General features: G+C 54.6%; 1 protein-coding gene across 2 annotated transcripts in view; it reads left to right on the top strand.

The window, feature by feature from the left end:
* The window catches only part of RAMP1 (receptor activity modifying protein 1), a 41780-nt gene that overhangs the window by 6625 nt on the left and 14287 nt on the right, over positions 1-20868 (top strand). For both annotated transcript variants that reach the window (XM_027967173.2, XM_042244426.1), the window contains exon 2: positions 3014-3152. In XM_027967173.2, the coding sequence (XP_027822974.1) occupies positions 3014-3152 (139 nt within the window). The remainder of the gene's footprint in view (positions 1-3013; positions 3153-20868) is intronic.

Genomic DNA, 20868 nt, shown 5'->3' with positions numbered 1-20868 from the left:
CTGCCGGTCCTCTCCCTGCCAGGGCCGGGGGCATTCTCTGCGCTTTCTCTGAGACCCTCCAGCCCCAGCCAGCCTCCCTGCACTGAACAACGCCGACACGAGGGCAAGTCCTGCCTCAACTTGCTGCTCTCTGCCCGGCAGCCTCGCACTTGGTCTCTTAAGACACGCGCTGTGAAGGATTAACCTCGCAGTCACCCAGGAATAGGAGCCACCTGGTCTCAAACAGCTGGTTTTAAAACACTGGGCAGTGTATTCAGTTTTAAAGCTGTGATGGGGCCTCTCTTTGCAAGGAAAAAAACTATATCAGGTTCGTTTTTTATCAAAACAAACCCAGCGTCCTTCTCCTGTGCTTAAAATGAAACTGGTTTCCAGATTCACCACCCAAGCAGCTTGCCCAGCCTCATTCCAGTTGTCAAAAGGCCACGACAACCAGCTCTGGGCTCCTGCAGGGCAGGAAACAAAGGGTAGCGGTGAGAGCCGGACTTTGTCCCCATAGAGCAGAGGGCCCACCCTTGGGACACAGGCAGTGGCTCCCAGAGAGGTGGGAGCTGCCCGACTGTGGGCCAGCCTGGATCCGGGCCACGGCGAGGCCACGGGGCCGGCCCTACAGCAGGGCTCGCACCCACAGTGCGGTCTCCAGCGTGACCTGAGGCCCGGAACGATTGTGAGGGACCGTTGTGGGCCCCCCTCCACAGCCCACATCAGCCCCTGGCTTTCTGTTGCCCCCCGCGCCCTGACAGAGATGCACGTTCATCTTCCTTCTCCCTAACCCGGCCCTGCCAGCGCAGGAGGGGAGCCCAGCGCCGGTCCTGACCTCCTGAGGGCGCTCGAGGCGCCTCGCGGCAGCCCACGCACAACATGCTATGCTAAAGCCGGTGTCGCCGACTTGTTCATTTGACAAGTAACAACGTGCAGAGCTGCTGGCTAGCCAGGAGGGCGACGGGCGATCAGAGGGCGGCCAAAGGAGAGGAAAACCCCCGCCCACCCCAAATAAGGCCTGGAGGACCTCGGGGAGGAGGCCGCGGAGGAGGACGGGCCGCATCTGGGTCTGGGCTTTGCGCGGAAAGGTGGTCCGCGGGCGGAGCCTGGCAGATGTGCAGAGTGCTGAAGGCATGGGGGCAGGAGGGTGGGGCCTTCGGAACGCGGTTGGAGCTCCTCCATGAGCCAGTGTCTAAGCCCTCCCGAGCTACGTGTGACCCCGGCGCTCCACCTGTGCACGCAGGTGGGCTTTCTCAGGGGCGTTTGGATGGAGCCCAGGTTGAGAGCAGCCCCTTTCACCAGCTGGTCCTCGAGTGCGTGAGCTGTGCCAGGTGGACCCGGTGGGGTCCCATCCCAGGGCACCCAGGGTGGGCTGGCCTGCTCCCCACGCCCGCGGGTCCTCTCCAGGGGCTCCTCCAAGGGGGTTTTCCTCTTGCCAGCCTCTCATCTCCCCCACCCACTACCCATTACTCCTGGTTTCTCTGGCTGAAAACCCCCGGGGTCCTCCCTGCTTCCCAGGGTGCGTGTCCAGATCTGGGGGACAGAGGGACACCCTCCAGGCGGTGGGTGCAGGACCGGGCCCCTAGGCGCTCAGGCAGTGAAATGCAGTGAAATGAAGTGAAGTGAAGTGAAGTGAATAAGTCGCTCAGTCGTGTCCGACTCTTTGTGACCCCAGGAACTATACAGTCCGTGGGATTCTCCTGGCTGGAATACTGGAGTGGGCAGCCTTTCCCTCCTCCAGGAGATCTTCCCAACCCAGGGATGGAACCCAGGTCTCCCGCATCGTAGGCGGATTATTTACCAGCGGAGCCATGGGGTGAAGCACGAGGCTTTTTTTCAGCTCCTGCCTCCAGCTTCACCTCTGTCTCCGTGTGCTGTGGGCTCCCTGTGTTTGGCTTCTTATTTGTGACTAATCACAGAGTTAATCACAGTCCCAGGCAATCCATGGGGTCACAGAGTCAGATACAACTAAGCGACTGAACAAACAAATCACGGTGTTACCCTCTACTGCTGTGAAGGTCACTTTGTTGGCTCGGGCCCCTGGCAAGACATGTCCAGCCTGGCATCTGTCACTTGGGTAAGGGGAGTCCTTAGTCTCCCACCCCCAGTGGGCGATGTAGACTTGGGCGCTGGAGGTCCTCATGTGGACCCTGTAGAGGAGGGTGGAGCCCCCTGCCACCACGTAGCCCCTGGGACTCCAGGGGGGACAGAGACAGGGTCTGCTCCCCTGCCTGCCAGGGGCCCTGCTCTGGCCGCCTTCCCGGCCCCCAGGGCACTCTGCCCTTCGCCTTCGTTGGGGCCAGCCCATCGACTCTGTCACCTGTAGCCAGCACCACTGACCACCTGTTCCTCCCCTCGGTCCCCACAAGTGGAAGGGTAGGAACAGCTCAGGTGACAGCTTGGCAGCTTGGTTTCTAGCCAATGAACACCCAGACCCAGAGAACGTGAGCTCAGCGCTGGGTGGTACAGCCCGGCCGGCACACGCTGGTGGAAGAGTGGGGCGGGGGTCTCCAAGACCCTGTGCTGCTCACCAGCTCCCTGGGGCAGGCTGATTCCTCCCCTCACCCCTGGGCAGACGCGCAGGGCCCTCGTGGGTGATCAGCCTGTGTCCAGTCCCTGCAGGCTGTTCTCGCTGCCGCAGTTTCCGCATCTGCAAAGTGGAGGCTTAGGAACCAGGTCGAGGGTGGGTGAGGCCGAAAAGGTGCGTGAGTGTCAGACATGTGCCCCGGACCAAAGGACGTGCAGCCCCCACTCTGGAGCCCGGGGAGACGGCGGTCTCAGACACACCGTCAGCAGGCGGGCCTTTGCTAGGCCCCCAAGTGACTGATGATGCCATGATCCAGCTGGAGCCCGGATGCCCCACCCACACCCCCACACCCACGATCGCGGCGCCCCCCAGGGCATCCGGGTGGCCTCGGAGTCGGACAGGCCACTCTGCTGGTGGGTGTGGGCCGCGAAGGGTGGAGCCAGCCCCTGACCCTGCAGGGATGGGCGAGCTGCGCGGATGACTGTCGTGCGGGGGCTCTCGTTGCAGTGACCCACCTCTGCCTGGCCACTGCCTGCCAGCACACCGACCATGGCACCCTCCTCCGGGAGTTCTGCCTCCCCCAGTTCCAGGCGCACATGGAGGCCGTTGGAAGGACGCTGTGGTGTGACTGGGGAAAGACCATCAGGTGAGTCTGGGGTGTCCCCGGGGGGCGGCGGGGATGCTGTGAGAGGGTCTCCCTCAAGGCCCCAGGAGCCATTCTTCACTGACAGGCTGGTTCCTGCGCCACAGGCTGGGACCAGAGAGAGGGCAAAGGGGGGGTGCACTGGGGGGCACGTGGGGAGGGCAGGGGCCATGACCTCGATGACCAGGCTCAAGCTGGGTAGCGAGGCAGAGGCGGCAGGCAGCAGAGGGCTCCATTGGGCTGGGTCCAGTCTGGGATGCTGGTAGTGGGAGCAAGATCCAGCGCCCGGGGGGCCCGGGTCCCTGTGACAGGAGGCCCCCCCACCTGGTGCAGGGTGGTCCCCTCAGCCTCCCACCATCCCAGCCTATCCTCCCACCTGCCTGGCGGGCTCGGGCTCGGAGCTTCCGGGAACCGTGGGGCGGAGACACGCCCCTCAGCTGGACATGAGCCCCTTCTCCTTCCCGACTCAGTCCTTCTCCCAAGATGTCCTCCCCCCTGAACCACAGGGTGCATCCCAGCCCCCCTCGGCCGCTCGATGAGGTCGGGAGCTCCCCACACCCAGGCCTGGCTCCTTCATCTTCTAGGGCAGCCAGCAGCAATCAGCTTGTCTGCGGTTGATATTCCTAGTTTTCCTAGGCTGAGTTTTCCTAGGCTGTGTTTCTGCTTCAGTGTGTGGACCCTGGGGGCTCCAGTGGGCAAGGAAAGGCAAAGAGAAGCACCCTCCAAACACTGAGATCGCAGCAGGGTGGACAACCCAGCCAGGCACGCAGGGACCCCAGTGTGTGTGCAGGTTTCCAGGCCAGGCTCTGACATTGTCTGTACCAGGACTTCCCTCGGTTCACAGCATGGCCAGGACACACAGGAGCCGTATGTGGGTTCCTCAACCTCCTGCAGTTAAGGTGAAGCCCAAGCTTGCCTCCAGGGTTTGAGCAGAGGCTCCGCAGCAGCCACCTGGGCAGGGTCTCCTCCCTGTCCTCCTCCTCCTTGGCCTTCAGGGTCTCCTATTCTGAGCTGAGAAATCAGTCATGAGTTAGAAATCAAAGGGGGAGGCAGGCTATTAAAAATCAGCTTTTCAGGCTAGTGGGCCTCCGGATTCTCTGAAGGGTTTGTGTTTAAATGAAAGGTCACACATTATTAAGATGCAGAGAAGATGCCAAGGAGTCCCTGGGGATCCGTGCTCCACCCCCACCACCCAGCTCTGTACAAGTGACTTGTGTAGACAGATTGCAAACCAATGGCCTAGCAGAAGAGGTAGCGCAAGTGGTAGGTGACATGCTGAACGAAGCAGTGGTGACAGGTTCCTAGAAATGAAGCTGCTGCGGACGGTTCCCGCCTGTGCTCAGAGTGCAGACAGGAGTCGTTACCGCCAGGCCAGAGTCTGCCATCCTCCCAGCTGAGCCAGGCATGATTCAGCTGGAAGTCGGAGGGGGCGGGGGAGTGGAGCGGGGTTGCTAGGAAATTTCTTTATTTAAAAAGGAAATCAAGACCACTGAGGGAGGAAGAGGCAGAAGTCCCCATTGTGGGAGCTTCTCAGCAAGTCAGCTGGGGCTAGCGAGCTGGTCAGCTGAATAAAGGCTGCTAGAGATGTGTGCGCCCTAACCTGAGACCTGGGAACATGTTCCATTGCGTAGTATTCAGTTCAGTCACTCAGTCGTGTCTGATTCCTTGTGACCCCATGGACTGCAGCACACCAGGCCTCCCTGTCCATCACCGACTCTCTGAGTTTACTAAAAATCATGTCCATCGAGTAGGTGATGCCATCCAACCATCTCATCCTCTGTCGTCCCTTTCTCCCGCTTTCAGTCTTTCCCAGCATCACGGTCTTTTCCAGTGAGTAAGCTCTTCGCATCAGGTGGCCAAAGTATTGGAGTTTCAGCTTCAGCATCAGTCCTTCCAATGAAATATTCAGGACTGATTTCTTTTAGGATGGATTGGGTGGATTTCCTTGCAGTCCAAGGGACTCTCAGGAGTCTTCTCCAACATCACAGTTCAAAAGCAACAGTTCTTCAGTGCTCAGCCTTCTTTATAGTCCAACTGTCACATCCATACATGACCATTGGAAAAACCATAGCTTTGAGCAGATGGACTTTTGTCAGCGAAGTAATGTCTCTGCTTTTTAATCTGCTGTCTAGGTTGGTCATAACTTTTCTTCCAAGGAGCAAACGTCTTTTAATTTCATGGCTGCAGTCACCACCTGCTGTGATTTTGCAGCCCCCTAAAAAAAATTGTATCACTGTTTCCATTGTTTCGCCATCTATTTGCCATGAAGTGATGGGACCAGATGTCATGAATTTAGTTTTTTGAATGTTGAGTTTTAAGCCAACTTTTTCACACTCTTCTTTCATTTTTATCAAGAGGCTCTTTAGTTCCTCTTCACTTTCTACCATAAGGGTGGTGTCATCTGCATATCTGAGGTGATTGATATTTCTCCTGGCAATCTTGATTCCAGCTTGTGCTTCTTCCAGCCCAGTGTTTCTCATGATGTCCTCTGCATATAAGTTAAATAAGCAGGGTGGCAATATACAGCCTTGATGTACTCCTTTTCCTATTTGGAACCAGTCTGTTGTTCCATGTCCAGTTCTAACTGTTGCTTCTTGACCTGCGTATAGATTTCTCAGGAGGCAGGTCAGGTGGCCTGGTATTCCCATCTCTCTCAGAATTTTCCACAGTTGATTGTGATCCACACAGTCAAAGGCTTTGGTGTAGTCAATGAAGCAGATGTAGATGTTTTTCTGACACTCTCTTGCTTTCTCTATGATCCAAAGAATGCTGGCAATTTGATCTCTGGTTCCTCTGCTTTTTCTAAATCTAGCTTGAAAATCTTGAAGTTCATGGTTCATGTACTGTTGAAGCCTGGCTTGGAGAATTTTGAGCATTACTTTACTAGCGTGTGAGATGAGTACAATTGTGTGGTAGTTTGAGCATTCTTTGGCATTGCCTTTCTTTGGGATTGGAATGAAAAGTGACCTTTTCCAGTCCCGTGGCCACTGCGGAATTTTCCAAATTTGCTGGCATATTGAGTGCAGCACTTTCACAGCATCATCTTTTAGGATTTGAAATAGCTCCACTGGAATTCCATCACCTCCACTAGCTTTGTTTGTGGTGATGCTCCCTAAGGCCCACTTGACTTCACATTCCAGGATGTCTGGCTCTAGGTGAGTGATCACACCATCACGGTTATGTGGGTCGTGAAGATCTTTTTTGTACAGTCCTTCTGTGTATTCTTGCCACCTCTTCATAATATTTTCTGCTTCTGTTAGGACCATACCATTTCTGTCCTTTAGTGTGTCCATCTTTGCAAGAAATGTTCCCTTGGAATCTCTAATTTTCTTGGAGAGGTCTCTAGTCTTCCCCATTCTGTTGTTTTCCTTTACATTACGTGGCGAGGGGGTGGCAAATCACAGTTGGAACTGAGGTTGCTAACCAGGTGGCCTGGAGATGGGGGACTATATGGGTCATCTGGGTGGGCCCAGCACCACCTCTGGGCCCCGTAAATTGTCCAACCTTGGCAGCCTGTGCTTCCCTGGAGGCTCAGAGAGTAAAGAGTCCGCCTGCAATGCGGGAGACCTAGGTTTGATCCCTGAGTCGGGAAGATCCCTTGGAAAAGGGAATGGCACCCCACTCAAGTATTCTTGCCTGGAGAATCCCATGGACAGAGGAGCCTGGCGGGCTACAGTGCATGGGGTCACAGAGAGTCAGACACAACCGAGTCTGATACTTTCACCCGGCAGTTACAGCGCCCTCAAGCTGACTTTGGTGTCCTTCTGGCCTGCCCACTCACCCTCTGACTTTCTGGCACCATGAGATTCTCCAGGCTCCTTTTGTGTGCTTTCTGCCCCAGCCCTGGAATCAGTCATTTTTCCAAGGAGCCCTGGTTCCTTTTATTAAAGAGTGGTGTTCAGAGGCCAAGATAAACATACACGTATACTCCTATCAGGGATTGAGACATAACCAATGAAACCACGCAGGCCCAAGAAGAAAAAGAACATGGGTGAATCCCCTTTACCCTTGGTGTAGGGCAAGGCTGTATATAACGATTTATTTCAGGGAAGCGGCTTATGATTGTGGGGTGTGCAAAGTCCGAAACCTGTGGGGCAGGCCGAGGCTGGAGGTCTTGGAGAGAGCTGATGCTTACAGCCTCAAGGCAGAATTTATTTTATTTTATTTTACTTTATTTTATTTTATTTTACTTTATTTTATTTTATTTTACTTTACTTATAGCTGTGCTGGGCCTTCGTTGCCGGGCTTGGGCTTTTCTCTAGTTGCGGTGCTTGGGCTTCTCCCGCCGCAGAGCCTGAGCTCTAGGCCACTTGGATTTCAGTGGTTGCGGCTTGTGGGCCTTAGTTGCCCCATGGCATGTGGGAGCAGGGATCAAACCCACGTCCCCTGCATTGGCAGGCGATTATTAACCGCTGACCACCAGGGAAGTCCGAGGCCGAACTCCTTAACTTGCTATCAAGGCCTTTCAGCTGAGAGTGAGGTGCCCCCCGCCCGCCCGGCCTGCATCATCAAGAACAAACAATCTCCTGTATTTAAGGCCATCTGGCCTCCAGCTCCTCTGTCCTGAGAATGGCTCGGGGGTCACGGCTCAGTCCTTCCATGTGAGGATGCCTGGGGGGCCTCAGATTGCTCAGGGGTCTGACTCATTGCCGCTCCAGGTCTTTGAGGGGCCGCTGGGCCAGGAGAGCAGCTCCCGTCCGTGCGCCAGGCCAAGTCCACCGCACCCCGGAGGTCAGCTCCTTAAACTGCAGCCCTGGTTCACTAATGGGAACCTAGCAGGATTTAAAGCATTAACTGGGGGTGTAATCTAATTGGGGAAGCTTCAGAGGACATGGGAAAATGTGTCGTCAGATGCTCTTATTTCCAGATACCTTCCTGCACTATTGGTCGGGGAGGGGAGGAATCTGGAATGTGCAGGACTCAGCTAGGAAACGGCTGGTTTTGTTTATTTATTTTTAATATTTGTTTACTTGGCTGCGCTGCATCTTCATTGCAGCCTGCAGAATCTTAAGTTGCAGCACACGGGACCCAGTTCCCTGACCAGGGTTGAAACCTCGGCCCCCAGCACTGGCAGGTGGATTCTTAACCCCTGGAGCACCAGGGAGGTCCCGAGGGCTGGTTGACAGTGATCATATTTTCCCCCAAGCTGAGAATCATCAGGTGGGTTTGTAGGCCAGGAGACAGCCCTGCTCGTCCACTTTGCACACACCTTCAGGCTCTGAGCTGGGGAAGGTGTCAGGGCGGGAGCACTGGAAGTGGGCCAGGGGAATGGGCACTGCCCTCTGAGCCTGGTCATCAGGGACACAAATTCCACTTCTTCCCGGTGTCTCTGCCCCGAAGCCTCTGGGTTTGTGTCTGACCCCCCCCCCCTCACAACCCGGGTGCGGTTTTCCAGGGGGCTCAGAGGTTAAAAAAAAAAAATGTGCCTGTCAATGCAGGAGACACAGGAGACCTGGGTTCATACCTTGATCGGGAAGACCCCCTGAAGGAGGAAATGGCGACCCCTCCTGTATTCTTGCCTGGAAAATTCCATGGACAGGAGCCTGGCGGGCTGCAGTCCACGGGGCTGCAAAGAGCTGGACATGACTGAGCACACAGGCACACACACGTGTATCACGCGTGTATCTGCCTCAACGCACAGAAGCTTCCGCGTCCGAGGGGCCTGGGTCCCTGTGGCCTGCACCTGGGGACCCCTCGCTGCCACGCGGGCCCCACGAAAGCCCTCCAGCCTGGCCTGAGCCTCAGTCCGGTTACGAGGCGTGGCCTCTGGCCGGGGCGCTAAGGAGCCACCCCGGGGGCCACCAAGGAGGACACGGAGCAGGGCGCTCAAGCAGGGAGACTTGGTTTCAGTGGGTCGCTGACCCAGCGCGGGGTCTGGACAGGCCCGCTGCAATGCCCCTTATGCTGTTGGAACCAAGGGCCTGTCCTGTGTGTCCCTTGGAAAAAGTCGATTCAGGAAGTTCTCCCCTGCTCTGCAGCAGCAGTGGGAACAGCTGCCTTGCTTCTGACTCTGACAGGAGCCGAGGGCAGCATCTCCCTTCAACACTGAGGTCTCTCTGGGGCGGATGGAGTCTGTCACCCGCCCCCCTGGGGTCCCTGCTGTGCTTGGCCACCCCTCCCAGGCCTTGGGGGGCCCACACCCAGGATGCCAGGCAGGCCCTTCACCAGCGCCCCGCAGGACGCCTGGAGGGGAGGCCGGCCCACCTGAGTGCCCCCCGCAGCCAGGGGCTCTCTGAGCAGGGCCAGGCACGCATGAGTGTTTGTCATGGGTCTGCCCATGAGTGCTGGCCCACATCCTTGTTGGGAAGAGCTGGCAAAGAAGTCCACTGCTCACCCTCTGCCCACCTGGATTGGGCACCCGCCAGGTGTCCGAGAGCACCCACAGCCTCCAGCCCAGGAGTGCGGAAAGCAGGCAGACCCCTGGGGCCTCTGGGGGCCTTCAGGGAGGCCTCCCCCTGGCTCTCAGGCCCGGCCTCAGCTGGGGCTCCTGCCCACGGGAGCAGGCGTTGACACAGCCTCCCGATGGCTGGACCAGGTCACAGGGTGGATGAGCATGTGGCCGCGATCCTTCCCAGCCAGTCACTGACTCCCCCGGCTTCACGTCTCCCCCCATCGCCCTTCTGAGTGTGATGCAGTCAGGCAGGAGACTCTGCTGCCTGGGGGGGTGGCAGGGAGGGAACCCTGGGCTCTCAGAGGCCCCCCAGGATGCGCCAGGCCCCAATGCCAGAGGGGCCCGCGTGTGCTCAGGTGGGCTGGGTGGGCAGAAGAAAGGGGGCACCTTTCCCCACCAAAGGCAGCTTCCTGAAGCCCCATCCAGGTGGCATCTGGGCAGAGCCTTCAGGACGTCAGCTCTGGGCACAGGAGTGTCCCAGGTACCCCATGACCCCAGGCACCCCACAAATCCAGGCACCCCAAGACTCCACAGCACGAACACAGGCCTGTTGGTAGTGGGGGTAGGGGTCTTAGGAGGCCTGCCAGCCCTCTGCTCTGTCTCTGGAGCTCAGCCACGGCTGACCTGGGGACGGGTCTGGGGCCGGGGCCAGTGGTGGGCACCGGGCATGCTGGAGAGGGCAAGCAGGGGCCTTTCCGGCTCTAAGAGATGAGAGTGAGGGGCAGGAAGCTTCTAGGAGGAGGCCACCTGCAGAGGCAGCAACCACCGGTGGGAACTGGGGAGGAGGGCCTGGTCCTCCCCGCCCACGCCCGAGGCCGCTGCTCTGTCCTCGGCTTCCGTCCGTCCGCCTTCACAGCTCCCCTGGGGCTGGGGGACAAACACACTCTCCCCAGACGCGGGGTAACGGCCGCCAGGCCCTGGCACCCCGCCTGCTCTGACGTCTTTTTCCATCAAGTGATGAAGGGCCCAGTTTCACAATCTTCCCACTTTGGGGATGGAGTCAGGCCATGTCAGAACGGAGAACGGTGCTCAGCGGACCCCAGCTGGGGTGGAAGGGCAGGCAGATGGAACTCATCCGGGGCTGGGGGCTCCCTGCTCCGTGCCTCCCTCCCCCGCTCCCCTGGACACCCCTCCCCACAGCCCCGGAAACCGAAACCGCAGGCCCGGCCAGGCTGTCGGGGCAGATGGGACTGCTCTGTCTGGGGCGGTGGGCCAGGCCCGTCATGCTGGACAGCCTCCAGGGTCTTTGGACACCGGGAAGTGGGGCAGGGCAGGGCTAGTGATGGGAGATGAGGACAGGGTGATGCGGCGCTCTTGGAGCAGGGGCGGCTGGGTGGGGGTCGTGGCAGATGTCCCTTCTTAATGCTGACCTCACCCCAGCACTCACCCTGCCCCCTGCAGCGCCCCCTCCAAGCCCAGGGACAGGGTCTCCCAGGACCCGCCCACTCCTCAGTCATTCACATGCGGGGTCTACTGGGAGGGGCTCTGGGAGCCTGCCCCCAGGCACACTTTGAGGTCACCTTTCTCTCCAAGGGTCTTACAGGACTTAAGCCCTGGACACTTATGTACAAGGTGCCCAGCAGGACACACTCGGGACAGCCCTTAGGTCCGAGACACCTTCTTCTCCAGCTCCTTGTCTTAGAAATGGAGACCTGGGACTTCCCTGATGTTCCAGTGGCTAAGACTCCAGGCTCTCAGTGCAGCGGCCCTGGGTTCAATTCCCGGTCACGGAACTGGATCCCACGTGCTGCAACCAAAGATCCTGTATGCCTCAACGAAGACGCAGTGCAGTCAAATAAATAAATAAAATTTAAAAAGAAAAGAACTGGAGACCCCACTTTTTTTTTTTTACTTTTTAAAAGTATTTCATTGACCTGTTCGGCTGTGCCAGGTCTGAGCTGCCGCACGGGGGATATTCAGCTGCAGCATGAGGACTCAGTTCTGGTGTGTGGGGTCTAGTTCCCTGACCAGGGATCGAACCCGGGCCCCCTGCACTGGGAGCAAGGAGCCTTAGCCACCAGGGAAGTCCGAGACCTCACTTTCTTAAAAACACACTCCTTTTGGGTAGGTGGGAAGCTGAGTTTTCCCCACTGCCAGGGCGGAGCAGGCAGTCTGTATCAATGGCAAGAAGGCCAAGTTAACATGTCCTGATGTTTCCAATCTTACTTATGTTGACCCATTTCTGCGTTTTGATGTTGCCAATGATGCCACTATAAGAATTTTATACGTAGAGCCTTACTTCTTTTCGATTCATTTCTTTAAGAATTCTTTTACCTGGGCTTGCTACGACACACGCCAGGAGCATTCTGTGGATCTTGATAGGTTTGGCCCTATCGACCTGTTAAAGGATTTCACTAATTGCATTACCAGCAACATTCAAAAACACGTATTTCCTCATATGAGGAATGTGTATGAGTTTGGGGAAATTTTATTTTTGCAGATTTAAATGAGATTTCCTCTTCAGTTTCAATTGGCCCATCTTTGACTGTTAGAAGACTGAGCTGTTCTCTCATAGCTGTTTGCAATTTGGTTTTTTTCCCCCTCAAATGCAAATTATCTGACCTTAACCTTCCCTGTTTATCTCTTGAGTCACTGGGGGTGTTTTTAATCTTCTTGTACAAACTCTTGACTATGGTAAAGACTAGCTGTTTGTCATCTTGTTCTAAATATTTACTCTTCATGTTTCCTTGGGTGATGTTTATTTTCCATGTTTTAATTCGTTATTCAGTTAATACAAGTGCCCAGACTCATTCCTCAGAGCTCTGACTCCTGCGAGGCCCTATCTGTTCCACAGGTTCAGTTGAGTCCCACATGGCCACAATAGTACATTATTTCTATTTAATTGTTCTGTGATTTGAAATAACATTTATCTTCTCAATGCAGTGGATCATTACGTTAAGACGTGAATGAAAATTTATGTCCTCTCTACCTCAATGATCCTAATGTAATTTTTTGAATATTTCCTCCCTCAATTATTTGGTTATGCTTAGTTTAATACATTTAATACATTTTTGTACGCATTTGAGTCTGTTTCAGGTAATTTTTACTTGTGTTTTGGGGTCATATTCCAGCACTTCGATTATCATGGCTTGATGATATTTTCTACAAGTTAGAAGTGCTCATCCGATCCTACTGTGCTCACTTTCCTTATATTTCACATTAGGTTGTGCTCTGTCTGATGTATTTTCCACCTGTTTTTTCGAAAGAACTGAAGAACCATTTGGCCAAATTCCAAAAAATTCTATTTTAAGATTCTGAGATGACTGGTATCAATCCATCAACTTAGGAAGCATCAGCTGTTTGCAAGAGCCTTTCCCACGGGGGGCACTGCGGGCCCTGGTGCCCTGAGCGCTGGCAGCTGGTGTCGTGGGTTGACCAGTTGTTACCTTTGGGTGCTGCCTCTTAGTGATTAGTACGAAAAATAAGCGTGGCAGGGGGAGGTGGGGGGTGGGGGGTGGGCATGGAGCCAAGATGGGGCCCATCCGGGCATGAACCCTGCCGATTCTCTCACTGCTTGAACTCTCTGGGCCTCTGTGTTCTCCACAGTGAAAGGAGGCTAATAGCATTTCCTTGATTGACAGCTCCTCCATGCGATTTGCCTCCATGCGAATTTCCTTAACTGGGTTTTAGGATTAGGCCGTGTGTGTGTGCTCAGTCATTCAGTCATATCTGACTCATTTGCAACCCCATGGACCGTGTATCCCACCAGGCTCCTCTGTCCATGGGATTTTCCAGGCAAGGATACTGGAGTGGGTTGCCATTTCCTCCTCCAGGGGAGGAGGTTTGATTCCCAACCCAGGAATCAAACCCACATCTCCTAGCGGCTCCTGCATGGGCAGGGGGATTCTTTACCACTGAGCCATCTGGGAAGCCTAAAGGCTTAGCCTACTATTTGCCGAATGGAATATATGTATTCAGCTGACTACTAGAGTTTAGAGTAGGAAATAATTGATGCACCTGGAGCATGATTTGTTCCTGCAAGGAGATCCTAAATATTCATTGGAAGGACTGATGCTGAAGCTGAAGCTCCAACACTTTGGCCATCTGATGCGAAGAGCAAACTCACTGGAAACGCCCCTGATCCTGGGAAAGATTAAAGGCAGGAGGAGAGGGCGACAGAGGATGTTTGCAAGAGTCCTTCCCATGGGAGGACTCAGCTCTGAATAGGTCGGGGGAGTTCTTTCCCTGTTTCTTCCTCCACTATTGATTAGTTTGGGCTGTTTCTGGTTTCCTGTTTGTATTTCAGCAATGTCTATGTGGCCCACATCCTCCAATTCTCACTAAACCGCAGTGGCGTGGAGTGCTCCCTTGGATGTCTACTGTCCTCTGCATCCAGCCCTGGGTTTCTGTTGCTGTCTGGCTGCACCAGGTCGTTGCTTTGCAGAGGCTTTCTCTGCTGGCGGCAAGCAGGGGCCACTCTTCGTTGCAGAGTGCGGGCTTCTCGTTGCAGCAGCGTCTCTTGTTGGGGAGCACGGGCCCCAGGCTCCTGGGTTTCAGTAGTTGCAGCGCTGAAGCAGTGGGCTTGGTAGTTGTGGCTTTCAGGCTAAAGAGCATGCGCTCAGACGTTGTGACACACAGGCTTAGTCGCTCCTCAGCACATGGAATCTTCCCAGGCCAGGGATCGAACCCATGTCCCCTGCGTTGGCAGGTGGATTCTTAACCACTGGACACCAGGGAACTCCCAACGTTTGTTTTATCTCTGTGTCTTTCTCCCCCTTTCTTCCTTCATTTAGATGCCACCTTATTCATCAAAGGGAAACTAAAAGGCCCAGTTTTCCACTCAGTTCAGTTCAGTCATGTCCGACTCTCTGTGACCCCATGAACTGCAGCACACCAGGCCTCCCTGTCCATCACCAACTCCCGGAGCTTACTCAAACTCATGTCCGTCGAGTCGGTGATGCCATCCAACCATCTCATCCTCTGTCATCCCCTTCTCCTCCTGCCCCCAATCCCTCCTAGCATCAGGGTATTTTCCAATGAGTCAACTCTTCTCATGAGGTGGCCAAAATACTGGAGTTTCCACTTTAGCATCATTCCTTCCAAAGAACACCCAAGGCTGATCTCCTTTAGGATGGACTGGCTGAATCTCCTTGCAGTCCAAGGGACTCTCAAGAGTCTTCTCCAACACCACAGTTCAAAAGCATCAATTCTTCAGCACTCAGCTTTCTTCACAGTCCAACTCTCACATCCATACATGACCACAGGAAAAACCATAGTCTTGACTAGACAGACCTTAGTTGGCAAAGTAATGTCTCTGCTTTTGAATATACTATCTAGGTTGGTCATAACTTTTCTTCCAAGGAGTAAGAGTCTTTTAATTTCATGGCTTCAGTCACCATCTGCAGTGATTTTGGAGCCCAAGAAAATAAAGTTGACACTGTTTCCATTGTTTCGCCATTTGCCATGAAGTGATGGGACCAGATGTCATGAACTTAGTTTTTTGGATGTTGAGTTTTAAGCCAACTTTTTCACACTCCTCTTTCACTTTCATCAAGAGGCTCTTTAGTTCTTCTTCACTTTCTGCCATAAGGGTGGTGTCATCTGCATATCTGAGGTTATTGATGTTTCTCCTGGCAATCTTGATTCCGGCTTGTGTTCCTTCCAGTCCAGCGTTTCTCATGATGTACTCTGCATAGAAGTTAAATAAGCAGGGTGACAATATCCAGCCTTGACGTACTCCTTTTCCTATTTCGAACCAGTCTGTTGTTCCATGTCCAGTTCTAACTGTTGTTTCCTGACCTGCATACAGATTTCTCAGGAGGCAGGTCAGGTGGTCTGTATTCCCATCTCTTTCAGAATGTTCCACAGTCTATTGTGATCCACACAGTCAAAGGCTTTGGCATAGTCAATAAAGCAGATGTAGATGTTTTTCTGAAACTCTCTTGCTTTTTCCATGATCCAATGAATGTTGGCAATTTATTCTATGGTTCCTCTGCCTTTTCTAAATCTAGCTTGAACATCTGAAATTTCATGGTTCACCTACTGTTGAAGCCGGGCTTGGAGAGTTTTGAGCATTGCTTTGCTAGCCTGTGAGATGAGTGCAATTGTTCAGTAGTTTGAGCATTCTTTGGCATTGCCTTTCTTTGGGATCAGAATGAAAAGCAATCTTTTCCAGTCCTGTGGCCACTGCTGAGTTTTCCAAATTTGCTGACATATTGAGTGCAGCACTTTCACAGCATCATCATTTAGGATTTGAAATAGCTCAACTGGAATTCCATCACCTCCACTAGCTTTGTTCGTAGTGATGCTTCCTAAGCCCCACTTGACTTTGCATTTCAGGATGTCTGGCTCTAGATGATTATCTGGGTCATAGAGATCTTTTTTGTAGAGTTCTTCTGTGTATTCTTGCCACCTCTTCTTAGTATCTTCTGCTTCTGTTAGGTCCATACCATTTCTATACTTTATTGAGCCCATCTTTACATGAAATGTTCCCTTGGTGTCTCTAATTTTCTTGAAGAGATCTCTAGTCTTTTCCATTCTATTGTTTTCCTCTGTTTGCACTGATCACTGAGGAAGGCTTTCTTATCTCTCCTTGCAGTTCTTTGGAACTCTGCATTCCGAACTCTGGTGTTCTGGCTCCCTCCTTATCTCTCTCTCCATCTATCTCTTTCCATCCATCCATCCATCCATCTACGTATCTATCATTGCATCTACTATCTGCCCCTGCGCGCCTGTCTTTATCTGTCTCACTCTACCTACCTACCTACCTATCTAGGTATCCTTCTATCCGTCTGTCTGTACGCTTATCTACCTATCTCTTCCTCTCTGCCTCTCTTCATTGATTTCAGCTAATGTTCTAAAGGGCTTCTCTGGTGGCTCAGATGGTATAGAATGTTCTCAAACCTACATCTTTCTTTCTGCCTTCTATTTTGGTTTTATTTTGTACTCTCTGTTCTTTTATCGGCAATAACTATTGATCTGATAGGGCTCTTGGTTACTTAATCTGTGCAGACAGGCCATTAATTCAAACATGTCTGACTGGTTTTAACATCATCATTCCTTTTTACGTGTTTTCAATTCAGGCAACTGTTTGAAGTAGATCCTAGAACTAAGCCATGTGATTAGTACATTCTCAGAATTCAAAAATTTCCGAGGAGCTTTTTGCGGCCTTTGTGCTTGCGTGGCAGCCTGACAGGATAGTAAGTCTGTGACGAGCAGCCTTGTTCATATAGTTCATGAGCATGAAGCTCACGCAGCTGCCTGTTGTCCCATTGTCTCTGGCTCTCCATCGTGGTTTCAGAGAAAGCAGACGAGATTTCGCTTTGTCTTTTAAATATGAGCTGCTTTTGTCTGGCTCAGAGGTTCGTGGGTTCCTAGAGCCAGGGGACCAGAAGGAGACAGCAGAGGAGCCGGGCAGGCAGGACAGGGGCCTGGAGCCTAGTGGCTGCATCACGGCTGCCTGAGGGCAGCTCCCAAGACACATGTCCTCAGACCCTGGCAGCCCAGACTGCTGGGGACCTGAGCTGATGGGGAGCACCAGTGCATGACACCCTTCCCCACTCGGTCCCAGAGCAGGTAGGGGAGGTTTGAGACCCCTCTCCTGGAAGCCAGGTGGGTCTGCAGGTTCTCCATGACACCTATTTCCCTGTGTCTCCGTCCTCCGGGTGCTCATGGTCCAGGCTTGTGTCCCAGGGTGATCTGGGGCCATGGAGATGCCCCTGAGGATGACTGGGAGCTTCTGCCTTGCTGGGGGGACTTGCCCTCCTGCACGGGCACATGTTCCCAGGGTGGTGGAATAGTATCACCAGGCCAGCGGGTCAGGGGCAGCCAGGTGCCTTGGCAGGGTGGGGTGGGCATCTCAGTGAGGGCTTCTTAGCCTCATGACTGCCTCCTGCGGGACAAGGTGTGGGACTCATGCCCCCTTACGGGGAGCCTGGGGCCACTGTACCCATTTTAAAGGAAGAAGCATGGAGCCTCAATTCTCAAAGCCCACCGCTGGTCACTATCCCGTGGTGCAGAATGTTCTGCGACCGTGCCCCCACCCTCGGTGTTGCCTTGAGCTCCGGATAAGATGGGCCAGCCAGGAGGGGGCCAGCTGGGCACGGGCAGCTGGCGGGACATGTGGTTGGGGGTGAGCTCATGCTGGGGGCCCTTACTGAGGAGGGGAGGGTAGCCCGTCAAGGCTTTGGGAAGCTCTCAGGGGTCTCAGGAGAATCCAGTGGCATCAGGGAGACAAAGGGCCACCAGGCCCAGGGGCGGTGCCGCAGGGCCTGGAGGGGAAATCCCGTCCCTCCAGCTGCCAGCGTGGCTTTCCGAGGGCTGTTAGAGTCCAAATATAGCGCCCTGGCAGTCCTGCTTAATCCTGGGCTCAGACAGGCATGTTCACCTGTGTCCTGGCAAGGGCAGGGCCCTGGACCCCAGCAGGCTGGGTGCGGCTGGCCGGGGACTTCACCCCACTGGACCTGGCTGTCCACGCAGTAGTCCCGGGAGATCCAAGGGTGGCAGCAGGTCAGAGGGGTCCCACTGGCTTGGCCCCCGTGGGCACTGCTCCCGGTGTCCTCAGACCCAGGGCCAAGCGCTGTGGGCACAGTCACACCCCACCTGCCCGGCCCTCAGAAGACACCCCCTGCGTTTGGAAACTGGAGCCTCCCTCCTTGCACCACAGACCCCCGAGCTGGGTCCTGCCGTGGCCTGATCTTGAGGAGGTGGCGTGCCCTGCTGCCCATGGGGAGCCCAGCCTGGCAGCGCCCAGCTGGTGTCTGGTGCCAGAGTGGCTGCTTTCGGAGCCAGGGATGGACTCCTCCCAGCCGGGGCAGAGGGGCCCAGACTTCTTCCTGCCCGGAGCAAAGCCCATGGAAGAGGGCCGGTGGGGGAGCCCCTCCCCAGGGGGGTTAGCAGTCTACATGGAGGAGGCAAGCAGACCCCAAGTCAGACCCCTGGGCCAGCCCCCTCACTGGCCCCTGGGGCCACGCGCTCAGTCACCTGCCCAGCTAGCTCCCTGGTCTGCAAGGCGGGGTGGAGTCTGGGTGCCGTGTGAATGGCCTCAGTGTGTCCTGTCCTCTGAACAGCAGAGGGTTTCGCTGTCACAGGGATGGGGCGTGTCCGCTCGGAGGTCATAGCCAGCTTCGGGGTGTGCAGGCCGTGCACCCCAGCCTAAGCGAGTCCCCATTCTGTGTGCCCACAGCTCCTTCCTAGTTACAGGGTGTCCATCGCCCAGGGGGCGAGACTGGGCCTATCCTGCCCCAGGGCCCGGTGCACAAGTGCTCCAAGCAGGAGCCCAGACCCCCTTGTGGACATCAGACCAGCCCCACCTGCCACAGGGTGTCCGAAGAGGTGGGTGCCTGCCCCCCTCGGTCTCTGCAGCCTTGGGTCCCTGAAGCCCAGTCTCCCCACATGGCACCCAGCAGCCCCTCTGTCCCCTCTGGGCCCTCCTGCTCCTCTGTGTGAGTGCATCTCACAGGCTGGGCTCTGCTGATGAAGCCTGGGGGTGGGCAAGGGGGCGCTCTGTCTGCAGAGCCTGGAGAGGGAGCAGAGGCCATGTGGCCTGACCAGTGCCACGCTCAGGACACCAGGGTGGGGTTGAGAGCTGGCGTGGTAGCAAAGCTCGGGGTTGTCCCCAAAACTCTGTGGACATCTTCCAGAAACAGGAAAACGGTGACCTTCTCAGTTGAGAGCAGTCACCTTCACTTCAGTTCAGCCGCTCAGTTGTGTCCAACTCTTCGCAACCCCATGGACTGCAGCACACCAGGCCTCCCTGTCCATCACCAACTCCCGGAGTTTGCTCAAACTCATGTCCATCAAGTCGGTGATGCCATCCAACCATCTCATCCTCTGTCATCCCCTTCTCCTCCTGCCCCCAATCTTTCCCAGCATCAGGGTCTTCTCCAGTGAGTCAGTTCTTCGCATCAGGTGGCCAGAGTATTGGAGTTTCAGCTTCAACATCAGTCTTTCCAATGAACACTCAGAACTGATCTCCTTTAGGATGGACTGGTTGGATCTCCTTGCAGTCCAAGTCTCAAGAGTCTTCTCCAACACCACAGTGCAAAAGCATCAATTCTTCCGTGCTCAGCCTTCCTTGTGGTCCAACTCTCACACCCATACATGACCACTGGAAAAACCATAGCCTTGACTAGACGGACCTTTTTGGCAAAGTAATGTCTCTGTTTTATAATATGCTGTCTAGGTTGGTCATAATTTTCCTTCCAAGGAGTAAGCATCTTCTAATTTCATGGCTGCAGTCACCATCTGCAGTAATTTTGGAGCCCCCAAAAATAAAGTCTGACACTGTTTCCCCATCTATTTGCCATGAAGTGATGGGACCAGATGCCATGATCTTCGTTTTCTGAATGTTGAGCTTTAAGCCAACTTTTCACTCTCCTCTTCCACTTTCATCAAGAGGCTTTTTAGTTCCTCTTCACTTTCTGCCATAAGGGTGGTGTCATCTGCATATCTGAGGTTATTGATATTTCTCCCAGCAATCCTGATTCCAGTTTGTGCTTCTTCCAGCCCAGCATTTCTCATGATGTACTCTGCATATAAGTTAAATAGGCAGGGTGACAATATCCAGCCTTTATGACCTCCTTTCCCTATTTGGAAACAGTCTGTTGTTCCATGTCCAGTCCTAACTGTTGTTTCCTGACCTGCATACAGATTTCTCAGGAGGCAGGTCAGGTGGTCTGGTATTCCCGTCTCTTTCAGAATTTTCCAGAGTTTGTGATGATCCGCACAGTCAAAGGCTTTGGCATAGTCAATAAAGCAGAAATATATGTTTTTCTCAAACTCTCTTGCTTTTTCGATGATCCAGCAGATGTTGGCAATTTGATCTCTGGTTCCTCTGCCTTTTCTAAAACCAGCTTGAACATCTGGAACTTCACGGTTCACATATTGCTGAAGCCTGGCTTGGAGAATTTTGAGCATCACTTTACTAGCGTCACCTTGGTTGGGTGCTTTTCCCAGTGGGGGTTGGGAAGTGGGGACCGCCCCACATGCACTGGCTTCCTGGCGGCCATCTCAGCCCTGGGCCTTCTGCCCAGTTGGATCCCACAGCTCAGAGACCCTGAGCCTCTTGCCTGAGGACACACAGCAGCTTCACAGGGCAGCTGGCTGAGGCAGAAGCGGAAATCTGGCTTCCCAAGCCCCATGCCCTGCCTGGAGGAGGGGGCACCCTTGCAAGCCCACCCAGGGCCCCCCACCCACAGCCCAGCCCCCAAGTGCTGCACACCGTGCTTCCAGGCGGCCGCAACCAGCCTGGATGCCGAGTGAAGACTCAGCTCAGGGTGTCCCCCATGATTCCTCGAGGTGCACCTCCAGCTTACGGGGTCTGAGCAGGGGGCTGATACACTGACAGCTCTGAGTGCAAAGACTGCGGCCTGTGCTCCTGAGAGGTGT

The sequence above is a fragment of the Ovis aries genome, chromosome 1 (genome assembly GCF_016772045.2).
Source record: "Ovis aries strain OAR_USU_Benz2616 breed Rambouillet chromosome 1, ARS-UI_Ramb_v3.0, whole genome shotgun sequence".
In the NCBI taxonomy this organism is placed as follows: Eukaryota; Metazoa; Chordata; class Mammalia; order Artiodactyla; family Bovidae; genus Ovis; species Ovis aries.
Note: the sequence above shows the minus strand (reverse complement) of the source record. Positions and strands in the feature narration are given on the sequence as shown.